Consider the following 14,010-nt stretch of genomic DNA (forward strand, 5'->3'; position numbering starts at 1 on the left):
CTTCTTGGTTAATGGCTTCATCTTGAAGTCATCTTTCTCCCGACATATGGACGGGAGTCAAATGTCTCCCGCATCTACCAGGAGACGGACAGGCGTAGAATGTCTCCCGACATCTCCCATGGAATTGGCGGGTGTCAAATGTCTCCCGACATTTCCCAAGACACGATGGGTGTCAAATGCCTCCCGATATTTTTTGAAGACACGAACGGGAGCCAAATGTCTCTCCATGTCTCCTGACAAACGGGAGACCGACGTGTGTCAAATGTCTCCCGACATTTGCTAAGGCACGAACGGGAGCCAAATGTCTCCCCATGTCTCCCGACGAACGGGTGCAAAACGTCTACTGACATTTCCTAAGGCACGGATGGGAGCCCATGTCTCCCGACGAACGAAAGACTAACGGGTACAAAATCTGCACCCGACATTTCCCACGGCAAGAATGTGGGTCATACGTCTTCCGCATTTCCTAGGAATATGCTGGTGTCTAACATCTCCCGATATTTTCTAAGGAACTGGCGTGTGCCAAATGTCTCTCGACATATTCTAAGGCAAAGTCGGGAGCCAGATGTCTCCCGATGAACGGGAGATGTCCCTTGGGACAAACGGGACACGCCCAAGGACCCTGACCATGGGGACGACGGGGAGACATCCCGTAAAACTTCCCGATCATTGACCATTCACAAGGTCTCTCCCCACATTGGAGTCAGTCGTGTTGATCCCAAAGGCATCAACTCTCGTGTTGGACCCGACAGTCTCAATATTCAATCCATTAGAGGATTCTATGGAGCCACTAGACGTGGAACCATTAGTTCTCGTGTTGGCCTCTAAGACCCCAACACACGTGTTGACCCCAAAGGCCTCAACACTTGATCCATTGGAGGATCTCACAGAACCACTAATAGTGGAACCGTCAATTTGCGTGTTAGCCTCGAAGGCCCCAACACTCGTGTTGATCCCAAAGGACTCAACACATGATCCAATTAAGGATCACATGGAACCACTTAATGTGGAACCATCGGTGCCACCCAAGGTGGAAGCACCATTGACCAAAATGAGTTAGTAAACGCCCATGACGCTTGGGTAATCAAGGGTTATAATGTGGACTCGACGGGAGTCGCAGTCACGGCGAGGACCCGATAGGGGTTTGTGGACACGGTGGGGACCCGACAGGAGCCCAGCGGGGAAAAGTGAGCACGTCAGTGTTGGAGTCGGGGAAGGCGGCGACGGGGAACACAGCGACGGGATCCATCTCCATGCTATGGTATTAATTTCAAAAGCTTTAGATTCAGTTTAAAGTTCATCTTCTTCTTCAACAGCAAGTATATCTCGCCTTGCGATTGTTGGTTTAAAATATTGTGATACAAAGATACACTAACTAGGCATAATACAACCTAATGAAGAATGGAGAAATTAAACAAAAATAAATTGAATTGAAAATACGATTATCAAAAACTATAAACCGTAGATGTAATTTGTAAGCCGAGTCGAGGAGTCCTCTCTTCGCAAGACGAGATATGCCCCGGTAGTGCTCTCGGATTGGCGTGTCATCCCCAAAGATAAAACGACTTTGTCTTGTTAGTTGCAACACCGCAAACAGAACAAGCTCCGGCGAACTGGATGATGGCGAGGGCAGAGTTTTGACGGAAGACTATGCAGAGAGTGAGAGAGAGTGCTATGCAAATGATATGCTTGATGTACTTGTGGAGAGAATGCAATGGATGCATGCCTATTTATAGGCCAAGTCCACTCATTGGGCATTGATGGAGTCAACGTCCATTATGTGTACCATGATGGCTTGACTGTAACCGTCGGGAGTTACAAGCCGTTACGAGAGCTAGATGAGACTGATTAGGGTTGGCACGGTACAATATACTGCACCGAAAATGTCATACATATACCTAACCGAATGCGGTATACCGAAAATTCGGTATGATTATTTTCGATACTGTTACCATACCGTCTATGCAGTATACCATACCATATTGCGGTATACCGTACTTTTATGTTATACCGAAATAAGGTATGACATACCGAGTCCGGTGTATACCAAAATAAGGTATGGCATACCGTAATACTTGTGTTTCATACCAAAAAAATCTATTATAGCCAAATATTTAAAATAAAATTTCACATATTTAAATAATGTCCAAAAGATTAAAACTACACCACAATCAAATCTACTGTTGACTTGATTTGCATCTCTGCGTGTCCGTGTTTGGGGTTGGGGGCTGTTGAACTAAAATATGAAAGTAGGGTTAGGGATTTTAACATATTAACTATTTTTTATATAAATTTTAAATACAACATATATATCGAATTTTTGGCAAATATCGTAAATGCGGTATACCGCGGTATAGGAAAATCTATACATTTACCGTAACGAAATCTATCGGTACGGTATCATACCGTACCGCAACTGGCAGTATACCTTGAATTTGGTATTTTCGGTATTTTTTTTGTACGATAAGTGCGGTATTTCGGTATTATGGTATATTTAGCCAACCCTAAGACTGATGCATCTGGACAAGCTACACGACGGGGTTCATCGTGAACCTTTTGGTCACACGATGCGTCGGGATCCATCGTGGACCGTTTGGGACCCGCTATATGTCGGGGTCCGTCGTGAAACTTTTGGCACTCGCTATGCGTCGGGTCCATCGTGGACCTTTTGACACATGGCACCTAGACGTCACCACGGTTCGGGAACCGGCGGCTCACGGTTCGGAACCGCCCGTTCCGGTTCAAGATTTTCTTGAACCTGAACCACCCGTCCTAGCTTGGACGGTTCCGGTTCCTGAACCGTGAACCGGCGGTTCACGTCAAGGTCCGGAACTGCCGGTTCTTGTCCGGTTCCAGGCTGGTTCAGGACCGGTTCGGCGGTTCATGTTTTTTTTTGTTAAAATTGTAATTCAAGTAAAAAATGTAAATATACTTGCATAAATAAAATTAGGATAACGCGATGTACAAATGCAATTTTATTGATACAAATTTCAACTATATTACAAATTACAACTTAAAAATTACAAATTACAACTTTAAAATTACAATTACAACTTAAAATTTACAAATTACAACTTACAAATTATTAATTGCAAAAGACTTAAAGTCTTGATTACAATTTACAAATTACATATTCGAAACAAATAGGAGAAAAAAGAAATAAAGGAATAGAGAGTAGTATGATTGTGTGATTGTGTGAATATGATAGAGAGTAGTGTGATTGTGTGAATATGATAACGTAAACAACGTGAGTAAATTATGAGCGCAAATAACGTAAACAACTTGAGCAATTAGAGAGAATAGAGATAGAGAATAGAGAAATTGAGATTGAGAAGAGAAAGACTTGTTAACACAAGAATGGAGTGAGTAGAAATGAAGATAAATGGGGTATTTATAGGGGGAAAATGTGATTAAATTAAATATAAAAAATTCAAAAATTCAAATTTTCGAAAAACCGTCTGAACCGCCGGTGTCGTCAACGGTTTCTCACGAAAACCGGCGGTTCCGCTGACGGTTTCTGAAAAGCCTAGTGTGTAGGTTGGAAATAGGCCTGAAAAGCTGCCGGAACCGCAGAACTGACGGTTCCGACGAAATCGGCACCGCCGGTTTACGGTTTGCGCACAATTGGAACCTGAACCGGCCCGGGGGAACCGACGGTTCCGCGCACGGTTCGAACCGTCGCCGATAGTTCCGGTTCCGGGCCAGTTCGAACGGTTTGGTTCGGTTCGGTTCGGTTTGGGGACGTCTAATTTTCACCCGGCAGATGGGGCACGGGTCACGAGACACGATGCACTGAGCACGGGTCACAAGACATGGTGAACGGAGCGTGCCTCACGGCTCGCGGTGAGGCATCATGCGCGTGTGGGCTCTACCGCTCATTTTAGTCCACGATAATTATTACAAGTAATAATTCATCTTATTAACTACATGATTAATAAGGATCTCTCCACCAATGTGGGTTAATTAAATCTTTTAATTAATCCCTTGGTTTTATCTCATAGTTCCTTTATAGCTCACAATTGTGACAAACTTTAATTCATAATTTCCCACTCACCGGGAATCGGTTTGGAGAAAATGAATATATCACGGTAATCTACTCCGAAAGTAGATCGTCATTATTACATTTAATTTTACAAAATTAAATGTCTCGTCACATTTCGAGTTGACATGTTCGTTAAGAATAAGTGGTTTTTTTATATTACTGTTGTAACACATTTTTTCAATTATAATTTATTTATTCGCATTTATATGTAAAAACGGCTGTGTAAAAGGCGAAGAAAATATATGTATATATTGAAGTTTTCTTCAAAAATATTAAACCACGAAAGAGAAATTTTGAAACTCATAACATGCATGCAAAATCGTCCAATTTTTTTGTTCATCTTGCAAATTTATAATTTGATTGACTTTGGTACCGTTGACCAGCAAAAACTTAATTAGAAGATTAGAATAGTCGACATTACAAATTGACATAATTAATTCCAGATAACTAATTAATTAAGAATAATACTATGCGGTCACATTATGGCCAGCCATAAATTAATTAAATAACAAAAAAATTGATTTTTTTCAAATTTTTGGTTTAATACTACTTGATTTTACTTTTATATCATCTTCATTATATATTGCTCAAAATGTTAGTGTTGCTCTTTCGTAGTTTTTGCTCAACTTATTACTACTGTAATTTCTTGATTGTTGCTCAACGTATACAGTAATTCGTGATATTAATGTGTTTTACGTAATGGAATTCAAAGATAAGTATCAACTCACAAGTCCATTCACACACATATAAGTTTATATCGGTAATTCTAATTTTTTTATACATGTAAATGAACTAAATTAACTCTTTATGGTCGGCCACATTATGGCCATTTAGCATCACTCATTAATTAATTATGACAACATGGCATTTGAAGAAAGTGAATGATGCATTCCCTTTTAGCAAATTGAGGTCACCTAATCTAAAAACTTAATTAACCCGACCACGGTCGGCGCTAGCCGTCCGGACTCCTCCACTGACCACGTATCCCCAAAATATGACGTCACCATATCTCAATCCGGCTTCTGATTGGGTGGGGCTGCATAATTTATACCGTGTGGCCAGGTGGCGGCTTGGACAGCACGTGACGTAGCCCTTGTCTGAAAACGGCCATCCCTTTGCCGCCTTATTTTTGGAAGCTGCCACCGAGCATCACTCGTTGTCGGACACGTATGCGCTGAATCGTAGAAAAAAGTCAACTCTTTATTTGCAAGGGCAACCCATATCTACACGTGTCAAGTTAATCCACTCGCCTTCGTATTAACGGCAATAATTAGGTCAATTATTTTGGATTCTCATTTCATTCCCATCATTGCAAGGTGGTTTTGTGATTTAATATTTGAGTGCGATTTTAGATGAAAATATCTCTGTATTTATTGTTAGATACTCCATCCGTCCGTGAATAAGAGTCCCGTTTTTTCATTTTAGTCTGTCTGCGAATAGGAGTCCGATTCACTTTTACCATAAATGGTAATAAGATCTCACCTTCCACTAAATCATTTCACTCACATTTGATTTAAAACTAATATATACAAATGAGATCCCTATTCCACTAACTTTTTTTCCACTCACTTTTCTTAATATTTTTTAAAACTCGTGCCGCTCATAAATGAGACTCCTAATGGCGGACGGAGGGAGTATTACTCACTCTGTCTGTGAATAGGAGTTCCAGATCATAATTATTATAAACAATAAAGAGACTCCACGTTCAACCAACTCATTTCACTCGCATATCATTTAAAACTATAATATAAATAAATGAGACTCATATTCCACTAACTTTCTTCCACCTTTTTTTCTTAACATTTCTTAAAACCCATGTCGGAAAGAAATGAGACCCCTATTCGTTACGGAGGGAGTATTGTATGAATGCGAAGTTGAGTTGTGAAAGAATAGTACTCCCTCTGTTCCACAATAGTAGAGTCATTTCATTTTCTGCACTCGTCTCGAAAAAATAATTATAAATAGTTAAAGTGAAGGTAAGAGAGATAATACTGTAGATAAGACTCTTCTATACATTGTTTTCTCTCTTACTTTATTCTCTCTTCACTTTAACTAGTATTATTTTTTCAAAGAGTGTAAAAAATGAAATGACTCTAATATTATGGATTAGATGGAGTATACCCTTTTCATCCTAGAAAGATGAAAAGTTTAGAGATGATACGAGTTTTACGCCAAATTGGTAAATAGGAGATAAATAGGGGGGGGGGGGAGTGAAAGAAGCACAAATTAGTGGGAAGTTGGTTTGGATAAACTTTTCAAAAATGGAAGTAATTTGGAACACATCAGAATAGAGTAATAAGACTATTTATATAAATGTGGTGAGTGGATCAATAAAATGAGAATTTGAGAACTTATTAGTTGGCAGCACAAAACATATCAGTTGAAATTGGCAGTACAAAACATATCAGTTGCTCCAACTAATATGCTTTATGTACTTTTAAGTGAAAATTTCTCTTAAGTTTTTATTTTAAAATAGTTTTCAATTGGGCCAATTCCTATGATTATGTGCATGCAAGCTCTTTTATTTGTTTTTTATAATTGCAATGCAAGCTATGGAGTATATAATGTATGTAGATGATTGTACATATGAAATATCTAATTCCAAGATACGTGCCAAAATTTTGAACCAATCGTTGTTCTATCAATTTAATAACTTTTTGAGACATGTGACTACTATATATAGGTGGAAATACTTTTGTTATGGCTTGTGCACTTAATCTTCACAATTAACATATGGTACAACATGAAGTGAAACCTTAAAGATGAATTATTAGGAGTAGTTTGGTAGCAGAATAGATAATTCATCTACTCTAGAGTTATATGACAAAAAATGTCCTAAAGTGTATCTTATCATTTTTGTTTATTCATATTTCCTACCGAAATTTTAAAGCCTAAAACTGAACACCAAGTATAAATATGATGATCCAAATTTTTTAAGTGTCTACGTCTTTTGGCTCCGACAGAACCTAATAGACTATGGTTTGAATATTGCTATTGTATTTAAATAATTGTTTCTCCTTGTTTCTGTGTATGAAAATTATATTGTGAAAATCCCGATTTGGCGTTGCCCTGGACAAATTGAGTAAATAAATCTTGTATTATTATTGTTATTGTTATTGTTATTATTATTATTATTGGACAAATTGAGTAAAGAAATCTTGTATTATTATTGTTATTGTTGTTGTTATTATTATTATTATTATTTTGTGATTATGTATGCATTATTTCCCAACACAAGTATTAGGCCTATAATAAACATTCAATTTATATGCTAGTGGAGTACTATAATTTAAGATGAATGGAATGGAAAGAGTTAGAAGAATAAGGTTTCAAAGTTGTTTGCAAGAGAGCACTTAATAGTTCCATTAACAAATTAATATTGTTACTTTTAATTATATGGATTATTAATAATATATGGTCAAAACTATGGCATGAGGAGTCAATTAATAATGACGACCGAGAATTGACTCTAAATTTCTGGAAGGGCTATCATCCTATCTTTTAATAATTTTTAATATTATGGTCATATTTCATGTAGAAAGGGAACTTTGTAAACCTTCGAGGATATTATAATTTTGAAAATAATTATTGTTTGATGTTTAGGGACCACTTCAAAGTTACTTGAAAATCAAAGTTGGATTTCTTAATTTTCTCTGCAAGTTCAAATAATTAATTTAAGTTTAATGTATTAAGATCAAATATACATACAAAATAAAATGGATAACACTAAATGTCAATTAAACGAGAGCGATGCTTAAAAAAAATGATATCGCATGTTAACATAAGGTTTGTAGCATTGGAACAAATTGCATCTATTTATAAAAAAAATTCGTAGTAGTTCAAATGTCGTTTTGGTAATAGTGATTCATCCCTAAATTATGATTTCCACTGTATTCTTGCCTATATATGCTGTATAGTATAATAAACTAATAATAAAACAGGTGGTTTGTCGCAATTCACCTAATTGCGTATATTAATTAATTTGAATCCATGGAGACATAAAAATCAGATTTAATCTTTACTTAAACAATTAACATTTTTCTATGCTTTAATAAAACCAAACAAGTCAAAACAGCATCTAACGGTGTTTCCATAAAGTCATAAACTAGTACTTATTTCGAGTAGACTAGATTGCATTTAACTGCCAAACCATATCTTATGTGGAGTATTTATGTGTTTATATGGTGTGGGTATTATTTATATATTTTGCTCAATTGCTGATTTCATCTCTTTTTTAAAAATATGCTGGTTTTTTACCTTTTTTTGGGTGGAGCCATAAAATTAGTTTGGGAGGTGAAAAAATTGTAGTACGAAGAAATTTTGAAAATTCGAAGAGGGTTATATAGTTGATAAATTAAATAAGTACTCCGTCCCATCTTAAGTTATTTATATTATTTTTTAGATTTTCCCCACTAAAGTAATGTATTTCTTTTGTGGCAAACACCAATATTTTTTTTGTCTCTTTTACTTTATTCTCGCTTTATTTGAGCATTAAGTAACACTTACAAAAATCCCATGCCCTAAAGGAGCGTTTCACTTGAAGCGGGACGGAAGGAGTACTTTTTTATAAATATATAAACATAATTTTTTTAAGGTTGCAATTCGAACCTGAGATCTTTGGTCTAATGCATTAACCATTAACTAAATCAACACATATTATAATAAATACATTTATATTTTTATATTTGTAAATTGTAACTCCATATGAGAAGATTTGAGTGAGTCATTTGCCTCTCTTATGCTTACCTCGTCTATTACTCATTTACTAATTTTATTACTCATTTTATCATTTTAGTATATTCTTCGTATGTCATCTTATTTCACTTTTACTATCATTAATTTGACGATGGTTTCTTTAATATAGTATAATAAAGAAAAATCCAGTACTTGATCCAAGTTTCAATGCCAAAATGTATGTGACTGAATCTATTCATAGAACCTACATTACTATAAAAATTGGACCACATTCAAGTTGAGCACATAGAGATATAAATACCCTTAATTTGGACTAGGAAATGTGTTTAATTTCTACTTTTCTAGGACCCCTTCCTCGCCGTTTCGAGCCAATCTAATAGTATTGGATATTCAAGCATATCTTCGGATTTTCCTCAATTATAAAAATGATTTCTTGATTTAAATTAAACAAGAAATTCAGAAAATTAGAAGTTCGAGATAGATTTGGTCAAGTGACAATAATCAGAGAGTTACTACTTTCGAGGAAAAGGATTAGTTTATTACTCCCTCCGTCTCAGATAATTCGTTCCATTTTGACCAGGTACGGGTTTTAAGAAATGTAATGAAAAGAGAGTTAAAAAAGTTAGTGGAATGTGAGTCCTACTTTTATATATTAGTTTTATAATAAAATGTGAGTAAGAATGAGTTAGTGGAATATGAGATCCACTACCAAAAATGATAAAAAGTGAAATGAGACAAATTATGTGAGACAGACTGAAATGGAAAAATGAGACAAATTATCTGGGACGGAGGGAGTACATTAGATGATAACAATATTCATGTTAGGTAGTTTTGCCGTTCTGAAGATTTAGGAGAGAGAAAAAAGCTACACCTACGTCCCCCATTAATTGTCCACTTTAGTTCCGGCATGTGTTGTAAGAAACGTAAGGGAAAGTAAGGGAAAATGAGTTGAAAAAGTTAGTGAAATATGAGTCTTACTTTTGTGTATTAGTTTTATAATAAAATATGAGTGAAATGAGTTAATTGAATGCATGACCTACTTATTAGTTATAATAAAAAATGAAAGTGGACAATTAATGGAGAATAGACAAAAATGGTAAAAGTGGACAATTAATAAAGGACAGAGCGGGGGGAGCAGTAAATCACATACAAAAGATTTTTGTCTGAAAAATACAGAAAAGAGATGGATTATGACCTTCAAAAAAGGTCTCACTCGTCGCCATTAAAACACAAATTTAGCATCTTCCCATTGTCATTTGTGTTTTACAGTTTACTTTTTAAGTTTTTAACTATAAAAATTCAGTAAATCTTTGTGTTGTTTGCATTCCAAATTCTTTTTATAAAATAGTCTCTCTCTCGTAGCTTGCTGCGACTACTTATCAACAATTCCACTCCACGCTTCACATTGAAACTTGCAGGTCTCTCTCTCTCTCTATTTACATATATATATTCTCTTTCTACCTCATAGTAATTGATGTTGATATATGCGGCACACAAATTCAATTCAATTCAATCAGAGTCTAGTTTCAATTGGGGTTGATTCGATTCGACTTTTCTTGATGTTTTCAACTCTTTCCACCAAATCCCACAGCAGAATCAATCCCATAAAGTGAAATTGTTCACATATCTTGTGATGGAATTTCTGGGCTCTGTTTCACTTCAGGCATGATTTTATCTCTAAAGATTGAATCTTTGGGTTAGAAATTAGAAATCAGCTGCGATTGAAGTGGGATTCTTTCTGATTGTTGGGTTCAATTGTGGCAAATACTATGAATAAATATGAGTTTGCTTGTGTTTATTGCTTGCTTCCTGAATTATGGCTTATGGTTATGCTTTACTCAAAATGCTTCTCTCGTGAGTCAAATACCAGAAAGTGAGAAACGTTTTTGCTTAAATCTAAACCTAAATCAAAGATTAGATTTTTAATCAAGGTTGGCCACATTGAAAAAGCTAGTACTTTCATGGGGCTCTTGTGACATTGATGATATCACTTCCCTTTTCATTTTGTTTATTTTGTTTTCAATGCAGAAATTTGTAGAGGGATCTGCCAAGACACACAGCTTCTGAATTATTTGTAAGCACATTTTCATCTCTTAGTAATACACACTTTGTCAGCTGCTTTTCTTGGTTTTGGTTGTCTTGACTCATGATGTGAATCTGTGCAAATTCTTGAAATTGTTGTATAGGACTCCCTAGATTGGTTGTTTGTGGTGGCGGATCGATAAAATCTTAGGAAATGGGGTGTTTTCTATCAACTCAAAAGGACACTGGAGGGAACAGGAGGAGGCCAGCGAACATTGGGGATGTTTTTGTGTTTGTTCCAGGTTTACGGATCCCTAAGCACGCCAATTTCTCGGAGGCCCTGGGCGATCACCTGTCTAAAAGCTTGGTGGAGCGCCTTTCTGCGCTTAGGACGAGGATAGTTGTTATGGCCGGGCAAGAAGCTCCAACGTTTACAAGAACGAGAAGGAAAACTGCAACCCAACATGGTCAGTAGTAACTTAGTATTGTGCTATGTTGTCATATTGTGTTGGTGTTGCATAAGCTGACTGATTCTTGCAGGAGGTTCGACACTGGGCGATCTCCTTCAAGCTCTAGAAGATTATCTGCCTGTGCTTCTGGGATTGGTTAAAGATGGTAAGCCTTTTGCTTGGCTAATCCCCTTGTTTAGCCAATTATGGCGAGTGTGACTCGTTTGCATTGTGCAGGGAGTCCGTTGCAACACAAAGTAGAGTTCGTTTGGATCAATCAAGAAGACGAAGCGGAGGTCAAACTAAAACCTCACGGACATCATTCTTTTTTTTTCCTGTTGAGCTGTTCGTCTCATTATCCTTGTCTGTGTCTCCAGGAAACGGCAATGTGTAGCGCTTGGTATGAAGTATTATCTGTTTTGCACTTGATGGCAACACTGTCGTTATCTCAAGCTAATCTGTTGCTCCTTCCAAGAACGTCAGTCGATGGTTATCAGCCCAAGCTAACAGAAGGTATGCAACTTTTGGGCTTATAAACATATCTAGAAATGCTTGCTGTTGCATAATTGCATTGTAGGTGAAGTGATGTTGAAACCATTTCAATGAAAAACTGATGTTTTGTTCGTTTATCGTTGTATAATTCATATACCGACATATATGTTATGATCATACTATGCCTTACAAATATTGTTTAAGAAACAGTAATATGAGAGTTGTGTGCTTTGTGTAAAGCTTTTTTCGTTCTTCTGTAATGTGGTCCTTTTCCAACAGAGAGTCGTCGATCTTCAGTTGATGTTTTCTTGAAGGCAGCTGGTTACCTTGACTGTGCTATCCGGCATGTTCTCCCACAGTTGCCCGACGAACTAAGGTATAATTTTGCGCGCTTTTAATTATTACTCTGGATTGTATCCAAGAATTGCTCGATTAAATCCTTGTTTGCCACACTCAAGGAGAAATCTTCCGGTCGACCTTGCTGAAGGAGTCCTACGAGCACTCTGCCTTCAAGCGCTTGGACAGGTATTGGCTTCATCTCGTTTCGTTTGCTTCCTTGTGGCCCATGCTTAGATAGATCTTCCATCTTGAGGTTCATCTGAGGTTGTGTTGCCTGAATAGTATATGATTCCCGAGCATAAAACCTGAAAATTTTCGCAGGTTTTAAACAAATTAATCGACTTGTTGTGACTTCATTAGATTGATAATAACTGAGCATGGACTTTTGGATGGCACGAGGCTTCGGAGTTAATAATGTTTGATGTTTAATAACAATGCCTAGGTAGAGTACTACATTTAGAGCACGAGTTTCCATGATTTGCTTGTCTATTTCTAACTTAATTAGGACATGACATATCCCAGAAATCACTGTCTGTGTTGCCCCGTCTGTGAACAACTATAGTCGATGAAGTGTTATCTGTTTTTGTGGGAGCTAATTCGTGCGTTGAATAGGGTGTTGATATTCAGCTGGGACTCGCCATCGACAGCACTAAAGCAACACTGGCTGTGAAACGAAGACTTGCCTGCGAGATGGTGAAATACTGGCAACAGGTATTGTCCGTTACTCCCTCTTTCGCATTGTAAGTGGCTCGTTACTTTTGGGCACGTAGTAATGGGGATTTCTGTGATGGCAGGCACAAGATAACATAATGAACCTTGCATTGGCGAACGGGTGGGGAGAGAAGCACAGGCTATTCGTGAAGTGGAAATATCTCGAAGCAAAGGTATGTTAACGAATGAATGCGGATTCGTTTAGATAAGTGTTATAGCAATTGATGGTTGTTCGGGTGCAGGCTGCAGCATACTACTACCACGGCCTGATTCTGGACGAGGGGAACACGGAGAAGTCTCACGGAATGGCTGTAGCTGCTCTGCAAGCAGCAGATGAGTGCCTCAAAGAGAGCAACAAGGCCTGTGAAGCTTTTCATGCATCAGCCCCCTTATCTAGGTAGATATAATGTTTCTATTTGCTCAACCAAACACGGAAGTCATTTTTAGATAACAATTAAGTCATTTTCAGATCAGTTTAGTTCATAACACGGAAGATCATTTTTAGATTATTTTGGTTCATACGAGTTCATTCCATTGTATGAGCTGAAAGCCTAGAACATCTTAAAATGGCATAATTGGTATCTAAAAATGTCTCCATGTTTTTAATCTCATCCTTCCATTTTTTATTTAACGGTTGAGATTTGGTCGTTATGGAAATATATGAATCTGTGTAGGAATCCTCCTCTATGGGGAACTATGAAGTTTCTGTCTGAAAAGATTCCAAAGGATACTTGTAGCAAAGTGAGAATCAACAAGGATCTTTACTCCCACGACAAGTAAGTCAGCCGCCCCCCTCGTCTCGTCTTTACTCATCAATGAGGATGATTGAATGACGATGGTGTTTTGTTGTAGGATAATGGAGACAGCGCCAACGCTGCCGGATTTCACCCTGGCCCTCAAGCCGGATGAGTACCAGCTTCCCGAGGTGGATCATTCGTGGAATCAACAAGCACAGAAGAGTAGATGATGATATTGGCATGACCAAGATGGTTGTCAAAATTTATGAATTATGTGGTGTTTTGCTCTGTAAAATTCACATTTTAGCGTAGATCTCAATGTGTGCTTGATAATTTCAACCATTTTCTCTGCTCAATTCCAGCTTGATAAGTTCGAATTTCACCAACGCCTCTTTCTTTCCTAGATATATAATCTATTTTCATTTCTTTTAATTTCGTTATTAAGAGGATCTTAAACAAGTTTATTGGTTTTACATCTCATGGATAACATATGGTTTAAGTTAGTAAATAATGTAGGTGTATG

The 14,010-nt window shown here is 37.2% G+C and overlaps 1 protein-coding gene across 3 annotated transcripts; it reads left to right on the top strand.

Moving 5' to 3' along the window:
- The first annotated feature begins 10,052 nt into the window (after positions 1-10,052).
- LOC121762453 lies at positions 10,053-13,869 on the top strand. Of its 3 annotated transcripts, none has more exons than XM_042158338.1 (13): positions 10,053-10,155; positions 10,766-10,811; positions 10,924-11,226; positions 11,300-11,374; positions 11,470-11,504; positions 11,586-11,721; positions 11,980-12,076; positions 12,159-12,225; positions 12,652-12,750; positions 12,834-12,923; positions 12,993-13,147; positions 13,425-13,526; positions 13,603-13,869. In XM_042158338.1, the coding sequence occupies exons 3-13, from the start codon at positions 10,974-10,976 to the stop codon at positions 13,715-13,717; spliced, it is 1,224 nt and encodes a 407-aa protein (XP_042014272.1). In that variant the 5' UTR covers positions 10,053-10,155; positions 10,766-10,811; positions 10,924-10,973; the 3' UTR covers positions 13,718-13,869. The 3 variants fall into 3 exon arrangements, with proteins under 3 accessions (XP_042014272.1, XP_042014270.1, XP_042014271.1); XM_042158336.1 differs by having other exon boundaries at positions 10,054-10,155; positions 11,446-11,504; XM_042158337.1 differs by lacking the exon at positions 10,053-10,155 and adding an exon at positions 10,166-10,400 and having other exon boundaries at positions 11,446-11,504.
- Positions 13,870-14,010: the final 141 nt, after the last annotated feature.

The sequence above is a fragment of the Salvia splendens genome, chromosome 13 (assembly GCF_004379255.2).
Source record: "Salvia splendens isolate huo1 chromosome 13, SspV2, whole genome shotgun sequence".
NCBI lineage: Eukaryota > Viridiplantae > Streptophyta > Magnoliopsida > Lamiales > Lamiaceae > Salvia > Salvia splendens.

Coding starts and splice junctions, on each gene's coding strand:
- LOC121762453 (XM_042158336.1), top strand. CDS start 10,974: ATGGGGTGTTTTCTATCAACTCAAAAGGACACTGGAGGGAACAGGAGG. Junction 12,751..12,833: donor TGGTGAAATACTGGCAACAG/GTATTGTCCGTT, acceptor CTGTGATGGCAG/GCACAAGATAACATAATGAA. Junction 12,924..12,992: donor GGAAATATCTCGAAGCAAAG/GTATGTTAACGA, acceptor GTTCGGGTGCAG/GCTGCAGCATACTACTACCA.